Source organism: Mercenaria mercenaria, chromosome 5 (genome assembly GCF_021730395.1).
Source record: "Mercenaria mercenaria strain notata chromosome 5, MADL_Memer_1, whole genome shotgun sequence".
NCBI lineage: Eukaryota > Metazoa > Mollusca > Bivalvia > Venerida > Veneridae > Mercenaria > Mercenaria mercenaria.
Window position 1 is genome coordinate 79,044,152 of NC_069365.1, and position 13,699 is coordinate 79,057,850.

General features: G+C 34.3%; 1 protein-coding gene across 5 annotated transcripts in view; it reads right to left on the bottom strand.

Annotated features, from left to right (window-relative positions):
* The window catches only part of LOC123557717 (stromal interaction molecule 2-like), a 90,134-nt gene that overhangs the window by 67,839 nt on the left and 8,596 nt on the right, over positions 1-13,699 (bottom strand). For all 5 annotated transcript variants that reach the window (XM_045349358.2, XM_045349356.2, XM_045349355.2 and 2 more), the window contains exon 2: positions 4,227-4,348. In XM_045349358.2, the coding sequence (XP_045205293.1) occupies positions 4,227-4,348 (122 nt within the window). The remainder of the gene's footprint in view (positions 1-4,226; positions 4,349-13,699) is intronic.

The window sequence follows — 13,699 nt, forward strand, 5'->3', positions numbered from 1 at the left end:
TTAAACAGCATATAAAACATGTATATTATTCTATAAAACCATTGTCAATTTACGCATATATGTATTGATTTCCGAAAAGAGACTGCATGAATCAATGGGCCACACTTCTAGACAGTGCAGCGCCTTTAAAAACTCACCATTTTTAAAAAGCTGTTACGTTTCTTTGTTTTAATGCATTTGCAATAACGTACCAGTGTTTAAATGTAACATATCTATGTAAAACATCGTTTTTGACAATTGTTTACATTTATTTCTTTACAAATGGCATTCTTTTTTAAAGGGGGGCAACTCCTTTAGAATATTTAATGTATCCATTTTTATGGACAGAATAGTAAAGCATGTATTGGACAGATAAGTTGTTTGTCAAGATGTTGTTCATTTACTAAAAATTTCTGTTGTTTTGTGATACACTGCTAAACCTTAAATGACAACTTAAAACTCCCACATGAAAAAAAGGGATATCTCTGTAAGCAACTGACACCTTCCACAATTCCTACAAAGAGAAAAATCAAGTCTTCCAGTGACAGAACTGACCACTGAGAATTTAACAATATTTAAATGCTGTTTTGCAGTCATGTCAAATGAGAACAAAACAAAGTGATTTCATCTGGAAAGGTCCCTGTTGGCTTTTGACAGCTAAAAGCCTGTCAGTCTAACAAATCTATTAGTCCAGATTTCTTGGGTTGATCAATATCATTCTGTGTTTTATAGTTCCAGGGCTACTTTTCCTAGACCAAAATGTATTCTATTCGTACAAATTGGCTGGCTGACCTGTGGATAAACAAAAAGTCAATCCTGACCGTATCCATCGCTCAACATTTCACCAACTACAGTCTCCTACATTTTAACAATTATAGCGTCCTGACCCTTATAAATTGTGGCTAATGTCCAGTCAAATTAAACAGCTGCCATTTAATTGTTTTCCACAACAGTTTTTTCTCTCTGCAAAACCTCTCTGGGGAAATTACCTACAAGACCATATTTCAGACAATACCAGGCAACTACCATTTTTCTGCTATTTGACACAGACAGCTTGAGAAATATGTTTAATTCAATCATGTGTTTTTCTTGGATACTCTAAAACCACTACATGCTAATACCCACCCATCTATTTAATTTTTTCAAGAAAATATACTGACCACTCTTGAAGACATTTTATAGTCATCTAAGTGGTATTTGTGTGATGGACTTGAAATTTATTACAATGACTTTGTCTCTTATATTTGTTTAACCTTTAGCATGCTGGCAGCAAGTGATTCTGTTCGCTATTCAGCCAGTTAATTTTCAGTGAACACCCATTCAAATAATAAATGGTATTGCCCGAAGTGAATGATGGACTAGTCCATTTTAGAAATTCAGCAAGCTAATTGTTCAGTGGGGTTTTCTTTTTTCAGGTTTTATCTCATCAGACATCCCTCTGCGGGGTTTCTAAACCAACAGCAGCAAAGGATAATGTGATCTGAAGTCAGCAACCAGGGTCTGGAGACCCTATATTTTATCTCTTTATAGTTTTCAATCTGTTGTATTGAAAATCTACTACTTTTTATTTTTATAGCATAATTCTGTATCTTTCCTCAGTCTTGTCAGCACCTAATTACATAACTAAGACTTGGACTTGAGATACTCGCCATATAACGTACATGTAACTGTATCAAGTAATTTCACTTCTTAAGGAACGCTTTAATCACAGGATCCCTCTGACCAAATCTGATGCAAATTCATTAAGTTTTTTTTATTATGATCAAAAGTCTTAACTAAATGTACAGAAAATAAGGGTTCTAATGTACAATACAAGCACCTTAAATGCCTTTCAATGAAAAACAGAATTTCTTTGAAATGTAGGTCAAAGAGATATTTTTGCAATTACCAGTACTGTTTTATTATTTAAACAATGCCAATCATTTATTAATATTTACGGCAATTAACTTATGCTTTATTCTCCAGCCAATTTCTCCAGAGATTTTCCCCATCATATATCATTTGCGTAATAACACACAATATATAAACATAAATTCTATTTCTGGAGAAAGGCAAATTTTCATTTAAGAAATGAGCACGCAGTAGTCTTCATAGTATTAGTAACTGCCCCAAATATAGCATTATTTCTCATCTAAATGTTTTGCATAATGATGATGTACCGGTATATCAGATTCAGTAGATACTTTCTAATCATTCTCAGGTAATAGTATTTGCTTCAGAAGCTTGTCAACAAATATTGATAAAATATCAGTTTCTCAAACCTGTGAAGTATACTAGTAATCTAAATAGCTTTGAAACTGCGTATATGTGAAAAATATTCAAATTACCATAGTTTTTACCCAAAAATTTCATTTAGTGTTAGCTTGTGTACGTTACAATTACTTTAAAAAGAAACAGAAATGATAATCCCTCCCCACCCCTAATTCCGGCAGCTCAAGTAGATGAATGATAACTCTGTATGACTGTATGGGAGACTGATCTGACATGTACAAGAGCTAGTGTGTTACTTATTGGAAAAATTGTAAAGTTAGACAAGAGCACCGCCTTGCGGGTGCTGACGCTCATCTGATTTTTTTTGTATAATAGAAATATTGTCCTACCCATGATTTTCTAAGTCTAAAAAGGGCCATCATTCTTGCAAAAAGCAGGATAGAGTTATGTTTCTTGATGTACAGTGTCCACTTATGATGGTGAAAAACTGTTGCAAGTTTTAAAGCAATAGCTTTGATAGTTTATGAGAAAAGTATACTAAAACATAATACTCAACCAAGAAAATTATTTTCTAAGTCCAAAAGGGGCAATAATTATTGCAAAAAGCAGGATGGAGTTATGTTGCTTGCTTTACAGGGTCAGCTTATGATGGTGAACAAGTGTTGCAAGTTTCAAAGCAATAGCTTTGATAGTTTAAGAGAAAAAGTTCACCTAAACATAAAACTTAACCAAGAAATCTGATATTTTCTAAGTCCAAAAGGGGCCATAAATCTTGCAAAAAGCAGGATGGAGTTATGTTTCTTGATGTACAGGGTCAGCTTATGATGGTGAACAAGTGTTGCAAGTTTTAAAGCAAAAGCTTTGATAGTTTAGGATAAAAGCTGACCTAAACATAAAACTTAACCAAGAAAACTGATTTTCTAAGTCCAAAAGGGGCAATAATTCTTGCAAAAAGCAAGATGGAGTTATGTTTCTTGATGTACATGGTCTGCTTATGATGGTAAACAAGTATTCCAAGTTTCAAAGCAATAGCTCTGATAGTTTAGGAGAAAAGTTGACCTAACATAAAACTTAACCAAGAAATCTGATATTTTCTAAGTACAAAAGGGGCCATAAATCTTGCAAAAAGCAAGGTGGAGTTATGTTTCTTGCTATACAGGGTCAGCTTATGATGGTGAACAAGTATTCCAAGTTTCAAAGCAATAGCTTTGATAGTTTAGGAGAAAAGCTGACCTAAACATAAAACTTAACCAGGCAACGCCGACGCCGACGCCGACGCCGACGCCGACAACCGCTCAAGTGATGACAATAACTCATCATTTTTTTTCAAAAAATCAGATGAGCTAAAAAACTAAAACTCCGGACCCAACCAGCCTGGCAGTAAAACTTTTATACAGAACAGGACAAACACATTAAGTGACAAAGAGTGATCTAGATCTTTGATAAACATATCAGGAAACTGTCCAATTTATCACAAACAATTACTAGGAATTCAAATATAAATATTTTCCTATAAATAGAGAATGCAGTAAATTTCATTTCCCATATTTTCAAAACTTCTTCATTCAAAATTCTGAGAAGTTTCAGATTGATAAAACATTACGTCTAAAAATTCATTACTCACATGTGTAATCAATGGTTTCAACCAAATATCACACAGAAGAAAATCTTAACTAGAGAGCAAAGTTTGTACTTAATGGCTCACCTGATAAAGTTAACACTTAGAAAATGAATAAACTTAAAAGACATCCAAAGCTGATCATTTTTTTTTAAAAAGAAGTTATATTACTATAGTTTATCTCTGGCAATCCTGGTGTACACTGGTGCGAAACCTTCTGAACATGCAAAGCGACTTCTGACCAAGTTTGGTGAAAATTTATCGTCTGATGGAAGGAATTTGGTCAAAGAAATATGTTGATATTAAAGAATAGATGCCGGAGTACCCGACTTTACTTAGAGCTCATTATGCTTCCCATTCAATCATGTTCATTTATTGCTGAAGTTTTCATAGAATTTAGTACAACACAAATACAAACCTCTTTGCTTTCATTTTTATCGATATTTCCACTTTCATCATCATCAATCTGTTTATGAAGTGTTTTTATGGCGTCTAATGATACAATGTCTTCTTGACATGGTATGTCTTCTTTTGGGCAATCTGTAAGATATAATAAATATGAGCCGTGCCATGGGAAAACCAACATAGTGGGTATGAGACCAGCATGGATCCAGACCAGCCTGCGCATCCGCGCAGTCTGGTCAGGATCCATGCTGTTCGCTTTTAAAGCCTATTGGGATTGGAGAAACTATTAGCGAACAGCATGGATCCTGACCAGACTGCGCGGATGCGCAGGCTGGTCTGGATCCATGCTGGTCGCATACCCACTATGTTGGTTTTCTCATGGCACGGCTCATATATCAAAAGCAAGAGTGATAGCACTTAGAACTAACTGTTAACATTCTAACAAACAAACAATCCAATTTTACAGAAGTAAGAATAACAGAATGCATACCCTTTCTTTTTAATTCTCGCTTGTCTTATACATGCACTATTAAGTCTGTGTTCAGACCCCATGTTTTGTTCACAGGAGAAAACTCCTGAGGCTATTCAAATTTTGTATGATTATGTCCCTTTCCTTCTCAAAACATTGCTACAGTCCAAGAATATACAAGATAAATGATTATAAAGAAATTAGTAAAAGATTATCTAGTCAGTAGCCAGATTAATGCACTATGTGAAGCAGCACTTTCACTCTTTTCATATTAGACATACATGTACAATGGGTTCTTAAGACATTTTTGTCACCTTTTTTTTATATCTCGTGAGCACTTGACTAAAATTTTTCCAACAATTTCAAAGTTAGTTTTCATGACTGCTTCAAAATGGTACCAAACAATACTAGCGTGATAATAATTTATAACTCTTCTTATACAGACTATGAGCAAATTGTCTGAACAACGTCGATAATGCTAAATGATATTTTACTGGAAACGTATTACTCTTATAATGGCGCTGATATCAAATAACCAATTACGTTTTATTTTTTTAATATACATGTATCACCATAATTCCCTGCAAAATAAAGAGGAAATCAAAGAGAAAACAACACAGTTACAATATACATGAGTATAAATATAAATAATTGGCAAAAATTATCCCAGTTCCAGGAACATTTTTGTGAATTAACATAAATTTATAGCCTAGCTTACTCCACATTATTGTGATGCTAAACGACTGTTGCTATAGGATTTTTCTCAGACTGAAGTCTTGTAAGACTAAGAAACAAAGTTCAAGTACCACAGAGTGAACATAATAAAAGTGCTATAAAATTCATTCTTTCTTTAGACTATGAAACTTTTCGCTAGGCAACTCCACTGTCTTCTCCTTGGCATTCCCTTCAGGTTTTTTTGTCAAATTCTATGGAATAATGAAAAGTCATTTTCAAAAATTATTTTGTCATCATTCTGATTTTATCCTTCCTAATATTGTTTTTAGGCCAAGTCTGTAGCGAAACACATAAACAAGAGCTGTCCGTAAGACAGCCAAGCTCGACTATTCGAAATATTGACCCAGAAGCAGGAAAATATTACCCAAAAAAGTTAAATATCAAAAGAGTTTTAAGTTCAAAAGGGGGAATAATTTGACCAAAATGCATATCAGTTATGGGACTTGCTGCTATCAACTAGTTTTATAACCCCGAAGGCACATGAGAAGTTTCAATTCAATATCTGCATTAGTTTTGGAGATAGTAACTTGCATGTAAAACTTTAACCAGAATTTTCAAAGTCCAAAAGGGGGCATAATTTGCCCAAAATACATGCCAGAGTTTTGGGACTTGATCCAGTGAGGTTAGTAATTGATCTAGAAAAAGAAAAAATAAGTTTCAAATCTATATGCCTTTTAGTAATAGCTGTATGTACTTGCACGCAAAACTTCAACCAGAATTTTCTAAGTCCAAAAGGGGGCATAATTTGGCCAAAATGAAAGTCAGAGTTATGGGACTTGATCCTATCAACTAGTTTTATAAACCCGAAGACACATGTGAAGTTTCAAATCAATATCTGCATTATTTTTGGAGATAATAACTTGCATGTAAAACTTTAACCAAAATTTTCTAAGTCTAAAAGGGGGCATAATTTGCTCAAAAAACATGTCAGAGTTATGGGACTTGACCCAGTGAGGTTGGTAATTGATCTAGAAAAAGAAAAAATAAGTTTTAAATCTATATGCCTTTTAGAAATAGTTGTATGTACTTGCACGCAAAACTTTAACCAGAATTTTCTAAGTCCAAAAGGGGGCATAATTTGGCCAAAATGAAAGTCAGAGTTATGGGACTTGCTGCTATCAACTAGTTTTATAACCCGAAGACACATGTGAAGTTTCAAATCAATATCTGCATTAGTTTTGGAGATAGTAACTTGCATGTAAAACTTTAACCAAAATTTTCTAAGTCTAAAAGGGGGCATAATTTGCTCAAATAACATGTCAGAGTTATGGGACTTGACCCAGTGAGGTTGGTAATTGATCTAGAAAAAGAAAAAATAAGTTTTAAATCTATATGCCTTTTAGAAATAGTTGTATGTACTTGCACGCAAAACTTTAACCAGAATTTTCTAAGTCCAAAAGGGGGCATAATTTGGCCAAAATGAAAGTCAGAGTTATGGGACTTGCTGCTATCAACTAGTTTTATAACCCCGAAGACACATGTGAAGTTTCAAATCAATATCTGCATTAGTTTTGGAGATAGTAACTTGCATGTAAAACTTTAACCAAAATTTTCTAAGTCCAAAAGGGGGCATAATTTGCTCAAAATACATGTCAGAGTTATGGGACTTGACCCAGAGAGGTTGGTAATTGACCTAGAAAAAGAAGAAATAAGTTTCAAAGCTATATGCCTTTCACTGATGGCTGTATGTACTTGCATGCAAAAACTTAACCAAGGTGTGACGCCGACGCCGACGCCAGGGTGAGTAGAATAGCTAGACTATTCTTCGAATAGTCGAGCTAAAAATGTTTAAACCATAATTAGATTCGCTTGTAGTATTTAACAAATAATCTTGTTAAGAAAAATCATAACACCGCTGTTTGTAATTTCGTGAGAACTCAAAATACTTACTGAAAAAAAAAAAAAAAAAACATCCCACATAAAATTATCTGAAATCAGGCAAATTAAGCATTTAATACTTAATTTGGTAATTTCAAACTATTCACCTATTTCATTCATGTGGGGTTTTTTTTTCAACAAGTGTCATCTTAAGTTGCTATGCTGACAAAAAATATGGTGATTTTTTTTCTTCAAAATCTATTTGTATCTGGTGAATACCACTTTACATGAAGCTATGTGATAAATGTTTAACAGATCAGATTCAAAATCCTTTTATCAGTAAAGATTTTAAGGCGCTCTGGGTAAAAAAATTCTGTAAAGACAACTTTCAGCTATGTCCCTAATTTAAACAGCAGCATGGCAGCAAATGTTTTTGTAAATGGTGGCTAGCTTAATTGCATAAAGTAGTAATATTCTGAAATAATGAATTGCATGCATATTAATCAAAGAAGAAAGAGAACAACTGTGTTCAATATGTTATTGAGGTGAATGGAAACAATCGAGTATCATACTGGAAGCAACTGAGGAAACTGAAAGTAAAAAAAACTTTGCGCCATGTGAAGAGAGCTTGAGCAGATGGACATAATTATGTATGAAGAAAATTTCGACTTTACAGCAGGACTCAAGACAGAAAGACGAAACAGATGATTGCAATCTCTTGTCTTGGTACAAAAAGGGAGACAATTTTAACAAAGTGTCATCAAGAGTTACAAAACATAGCTCATACTATTGGTATTATGAAAGCAAAGACAACTGTAGAGTATCACTGACTAATGTTGTGTAGTTACTGAGAAACTAACTTGTTGAAAATCTCAGCTACCGCACAGAAAATACCATTTAATGGCATTTCCCAACATTTGTTTCAAACTCATAAAGTAATTAAAGGTCCACTACTAAGGAAAGTGAACATTTTAATTTCTTTTAAAAAGCACAGAAACTATTTCATTTTATTGGAAAATGAAAGTTGGTATGTAGAAATTCGAAATAAATCGCAGTATATGTACAATTATTTTTCTATGAAGTATGAAGAAAGTTAAAAAGACCTGGGGGGTCATTCTGTCGATTCATTGAAATTTCAACATAATACACATACATTTCTTTGAGTTCCAAAGACCTTCTGTAAATTTTGACCTGCCAATCTTCATTATTTAGTGTCTTGCAGAAGTCTATGCACTGGCTATGAAAAAAATTGCCGACTCACTTTCCCTTAGTAATGGACCTTTAAGTCGGCGGCATTATTTTACCTCTCAGCAAAAAAGTCCAAACAAGTCTCTGACCTTTGACCTATGACTGTGAGTAGTTATTTTAATAGCAATTCTTTTTTCAAAATAACAATTTCTTGTTAATCAAATAACATTTTATTTTATATGTGACATGTACCACAAATCGTGTACACAAATAAAATTATAATTATATTCGTAATTAATTCCACGGCTCATTAACAAATGTTTCATGCTCGTAATGCCTTTTCAATCAAGCAGTCAATCAGCCTATTATTGAATGTAATTAAAATGCAAATTGATCTTGAAACAAACCTCTGCTGATCATTGTGTACATCATATAGTACAGTAGTAGAGAACAAAGATTTTCTTAAAAAATGCACATTAGTCATTGATAACCCATCTTGATGTTAATTTAATTCTTTATAACAGTTACTGTACAACATAGTTGTCATATACATTTGTCTGAACTGTGCTACATAAATGCAATATAAACATAAAATGAATTAACTTCGCCTTATTCTATCCAATGTAATTTATTTCCTTTGAATTTTGGAACGGACAAGACAACTGAACAATTTTATAACTTGTACAGTATTTCTGCACCTTTCAAAATTTAACATTTCTGATAACCTCCCTTCCTTAGAATCAGTAATATAATTATCTCTCTTTGCTAATTAGCTCCCTTTAATATGGAAAAATCAACTAAATCTTTGACAGACATGCTTTTCTTACATGTTTGTTCGATAATTATTTTGTACATTGCATCTCTTTGCCACAAAAGATAAACCACATTAACATGCTGAATTTCCTATCTCAAATATAATCTGCTTGAAAAAATAAAACAGATTTTACCTTCTTCCTGAATTATTATCAGACCATTCTGGTGGTCCAACATTTCCCCTAAATTTACATGTAGCAGGTTAGACAATTATAATGTAGCACTTTTAAAGGAAAATTCAGGATATAGTGTCATCATGTGATGATAAAAAAATTTCTTGCCTTCCTAGCCAGGAAAGTATACACTTGTCCAATCAGGTACCAGGGATCTGATATTCCTGTCTTTCCCTTGGGAAAAACATTGTCTTACATACATAAGGTTCGAGCCCCATGGGGAGCGTTCGTCCGGGGGGGGGATGTTTGTCATGGGACTCATTCCGAAATGGCCGGTTCGTGAGCTGCGAGCTAGTTAAATGAATGGTTACCGATTTCTATCCTCCTGGCAACTGGTATAGTGGTAGAAGTTGGGAGGTAATTGGTACGCACAATAAAAGGTGTCTCATAAGTCAAATTGGCTGGCCCTTTCAGTAGGGGTGACACTATAATAAACAAGACCTTTACCTTTACCTTTTTTTTTACATATGTAGCCCGCACTTAAGACGTCACACAGTACTAGCAGTCTAGCACTATTAGTATTATGACATCATAAACTATGAACATAATGTCAGGCAGTATGAAAGTCAATCTCTCACTGCCATCTATTTTGAATGAATGACCTTACATGTCTGCCTGTGAAACTGACAGCTCTTTTCCCCACCCTTGAGAATGGCAGGGATAAAAAAACTCCCTAATGCTTGGTTTTTCATTCCACATTGTCCCTCTCATACATAGGTAGGCATGTAAAATCCTTGTGGGCAAAGTTCAAAGTCTTTTATCTGCCTAATGTTAATAACAAAAAAATGCCAAATGGACTGTATGACTAGTATGGTTCTGCTTCAACAAATTTTCAGAGACTTTATTTTTAAGATAACAAAGTGCATTTATAGGATTACACATTGACCTTGCAACAATCCTCTTGTCCATATATCCTACTGAGATCCTCCTTGAATTCTGAAGTACCAATTAAGTTTATTAGTCACCAGTATTTCCTTCCTTATAGATTATATACTTGTAATGCACAGTCTGAATAAATATTCTAAATTTCAATTTGACCTACAACATGCAAATATTCATCTCTTCCGCAACAATGTACAGTACAACCCAATGTGCTGGTCACTGCTACATAAAAGATTTTCTCAGTTACAAATACGTAGAGGATATATTTGAGCCGTGCCATGAGAAAACCAACATAATGGCTTTGAGACCAGCATGGATCCAGACCAGCCTGCGCATCCGCGCAGTCTGGTCAGGATCCATGCTGTTCACTAACAGTTTCTCTAATTGCAATGGACTTTGAAAGCGAACAGCATGGATCCTGACCAGACTGCGCGGATGCGCAGGCTGGTCTGGATCCATGCTGGTCGCAAAGCCACTATGTTGGTTTTCTCATGGCACGGCTCATATTTGTCTGTTTCAGTGTAAGACTGAAATATTTTTCACAAAATTTAATGAACACCAGATGCAGTATTTTCACAAGTAGCATATAGCCATGAGTGAAAATGTAAGATAGGGTGTTCATGAGTGAAAGATAATTTGATTGTGCATGTAAAACAAACAAACTGTCTTTTTCTTTCATGTTTGACTAAATTTACTGATTTTATAGTTTCTTACTAGTGAAAAATATATTTGATATTGATATTTTTCACTGTGAAAATATCAGATATATTTCACCCTTTAAATATATTTTGATAATTCACTGAAAAACATGTAATAACTGCTTCTTCAAGACGCAAAATCATGCCCCCGTATGTATGACCAAAGATGCTGTTTTTTAAGGTTTTAATTTTAAAGGTGAAGAATATATGAAGGTCAAGGTCACTCATATAGGTTTGATGAGTGTGAGTATGAACTAAACTGGGTCATTTATGCGGGCTGTAAAACTAAAAATGTGATTTATTAAGGTTGGAAATTTGAAGGGGATGGTCATAAGAAAGTGAAGGTCATTTATATATAGGTCAGTTTGTAGGTCTTGCCACAAGGATTGTTGAGTGTGAGTAAGAACTAAATGAGGTCATTAATGTGGAGGCAATCTGGTTTGTACAGCCGGACAAGGTCAAGGTCATCTTGGTAGTTTAATTCAAATCTTGACAAGAAGCCAGAGCTATGATCATTATGACAAAACATGTTGTTGGTTCAGGTTTTAAGTCTGGAGGTGGAGGTCATACGAGGGTCAAGGTCATATATATATATAAATCAATTTGTATATCTTGCCACAAGGGCTGTTGAGTGGAAGTATAAACTAAATCGGTTAATTAATGTGGGCTGTAGGCAATCTAATTTGTACTGATGGATGAAGGTCAAAGTCATATATATAAAGGTCAGTTTGTATGTCTTGCCAGAAGTTTTGTTGAGTGTGAGTGCGAACTAAATTGGACCATTTATGTTGGCTGTAGGACCAAATATGTCGTTTATAAAGGTTTTAAGTTTGAAGGTGAAGGTGATATGAGGGTCAAGGTCATTAATATATCAGTTTATAGGTCTTTCCACAAGGATTGTTAAGTGTATGAATCGGTACATTAATGTGGGCTGAAAGCAATGGTTTGTACGGACGGTAACACAAGCAGACAGACAGTTCAATCGCTATATGCCTGAGGGCATAAAAATGATTCTAAAAGAAATGTATCCACTACGCTCTCGTGATTTGATTATTACGCATCCGAACTCCTGCCCATATTTTATTAACTGATAACATCTTGGGACATATTTATTACTTCTTATTCTGAATGGATAGATGGACAAACAGATGTACATACAGACATCATGTAGTGCCCTCAACTGAACTTTTTATATAAAATACCAATAAGCAACACCACCCTTTATACATCAATATCACACCATAAATCCCACCCACGCATTTTCAAAATCCTGCAATTCCTGATAACATTTTCGCTTGGATTGAAATTCAAAATCAATAATCTACTGTCTACTGGAAATCCCTCATCCAGACACAATATTTGCATATGAAAGTAATAAAACAGTATGTAAAGTAAATCAATAAGCTAGAGCAGGACCTTGTGTTCAACAGTGATCTCTTTCATCTCTATGTTTATTACCTGCAGGTCAAAATCATAAATTTTCACTGACATCTTGCACACAGAGAAATGATTTTCAACCTGCACTTATACCATACCTTTAACAAGGGAAAAGCAATCAAAGTACTGCAAATCAATTAATTATTATCTGGCTGCTACACATTCTGTAAGGTATAAAAAAGCAAATGAACTCTCAAAATTCAAATGAGCATTTCCATTTCCTTCCTATGTGTATTTCCAGCCTGATGAAAAAACTTTAGTATATATGATATTGTTTTTAAGCCATTCTCAGTATCAATATTCCATTGGTCAACTTCAAAACTGTGCTAAAAAATTAACCAATCAAATGCCCTATTATGTAACTGTGTGAATTAGCAGTATCCTTCATTCTTCAAGTGGTAACTACGGTGGCATAGAGGGGACATAGGAAATATTTCATTTATCACGTGCGCACGGAAATAATTTATTTATCACGTGCGCACGTGTCAGCTAACAGGTGTTAACATGTTAATTAACATGTGCACACATGATAACTGTCACGTTCGCACGTGGTAGCTAACACATGCGCATGTGATAAATAGAAATATTCCTATGTGAATGTGATAAATAAAATATTTCCTATGAAAACATGTTAGCTACCACGTGCAAACACGTGTTAACACGTTTGCATGTGATAAATAAAATATTTCCTATGTCCCCTCTATGCCACTGTAGGTAACTGGAGTAAGGCTTGTCTATATCTCATTACCATATCTTTCATTAAATAAATATTTTATATAGCAATAATTTTAACATTACCAGATTACCTAAGGTAATGTTCTTCAGGTCTGCACATAGAATTATTTTAGTCAGTGCATGATATATGAGCCCACTTGTGGCTGTATCAGGTCATTTATGTGTAAAATGGATTGGATTTCAATATCTCACTGCTAAGTATCTGCATTTACTCCATTACAAATGTAACTAGTTTGATGAAACCCACATAAATATTTCTTGTCAAAATACAAAAAAAGCACCCACACAATTTACTCTGCTCATTATCCTTTCCCCTACTCACTTCAAAATAGTAAATAAGAATAAACAAGAGGACCATGATGGTCCTGAATCGCTCACCTCTTCCCACATGACCCAGTTTTGAGTATGACGTCGTTTTTTCTATTATTTGACATAGTGACCTAGTTTTTGAGCTCATGTGACCCAGTTTTGAACTTGACCTAGAAATTATCAAGATAAAAATTTTGACCAATTTTCATGAAGATCCATTGAAAAATAT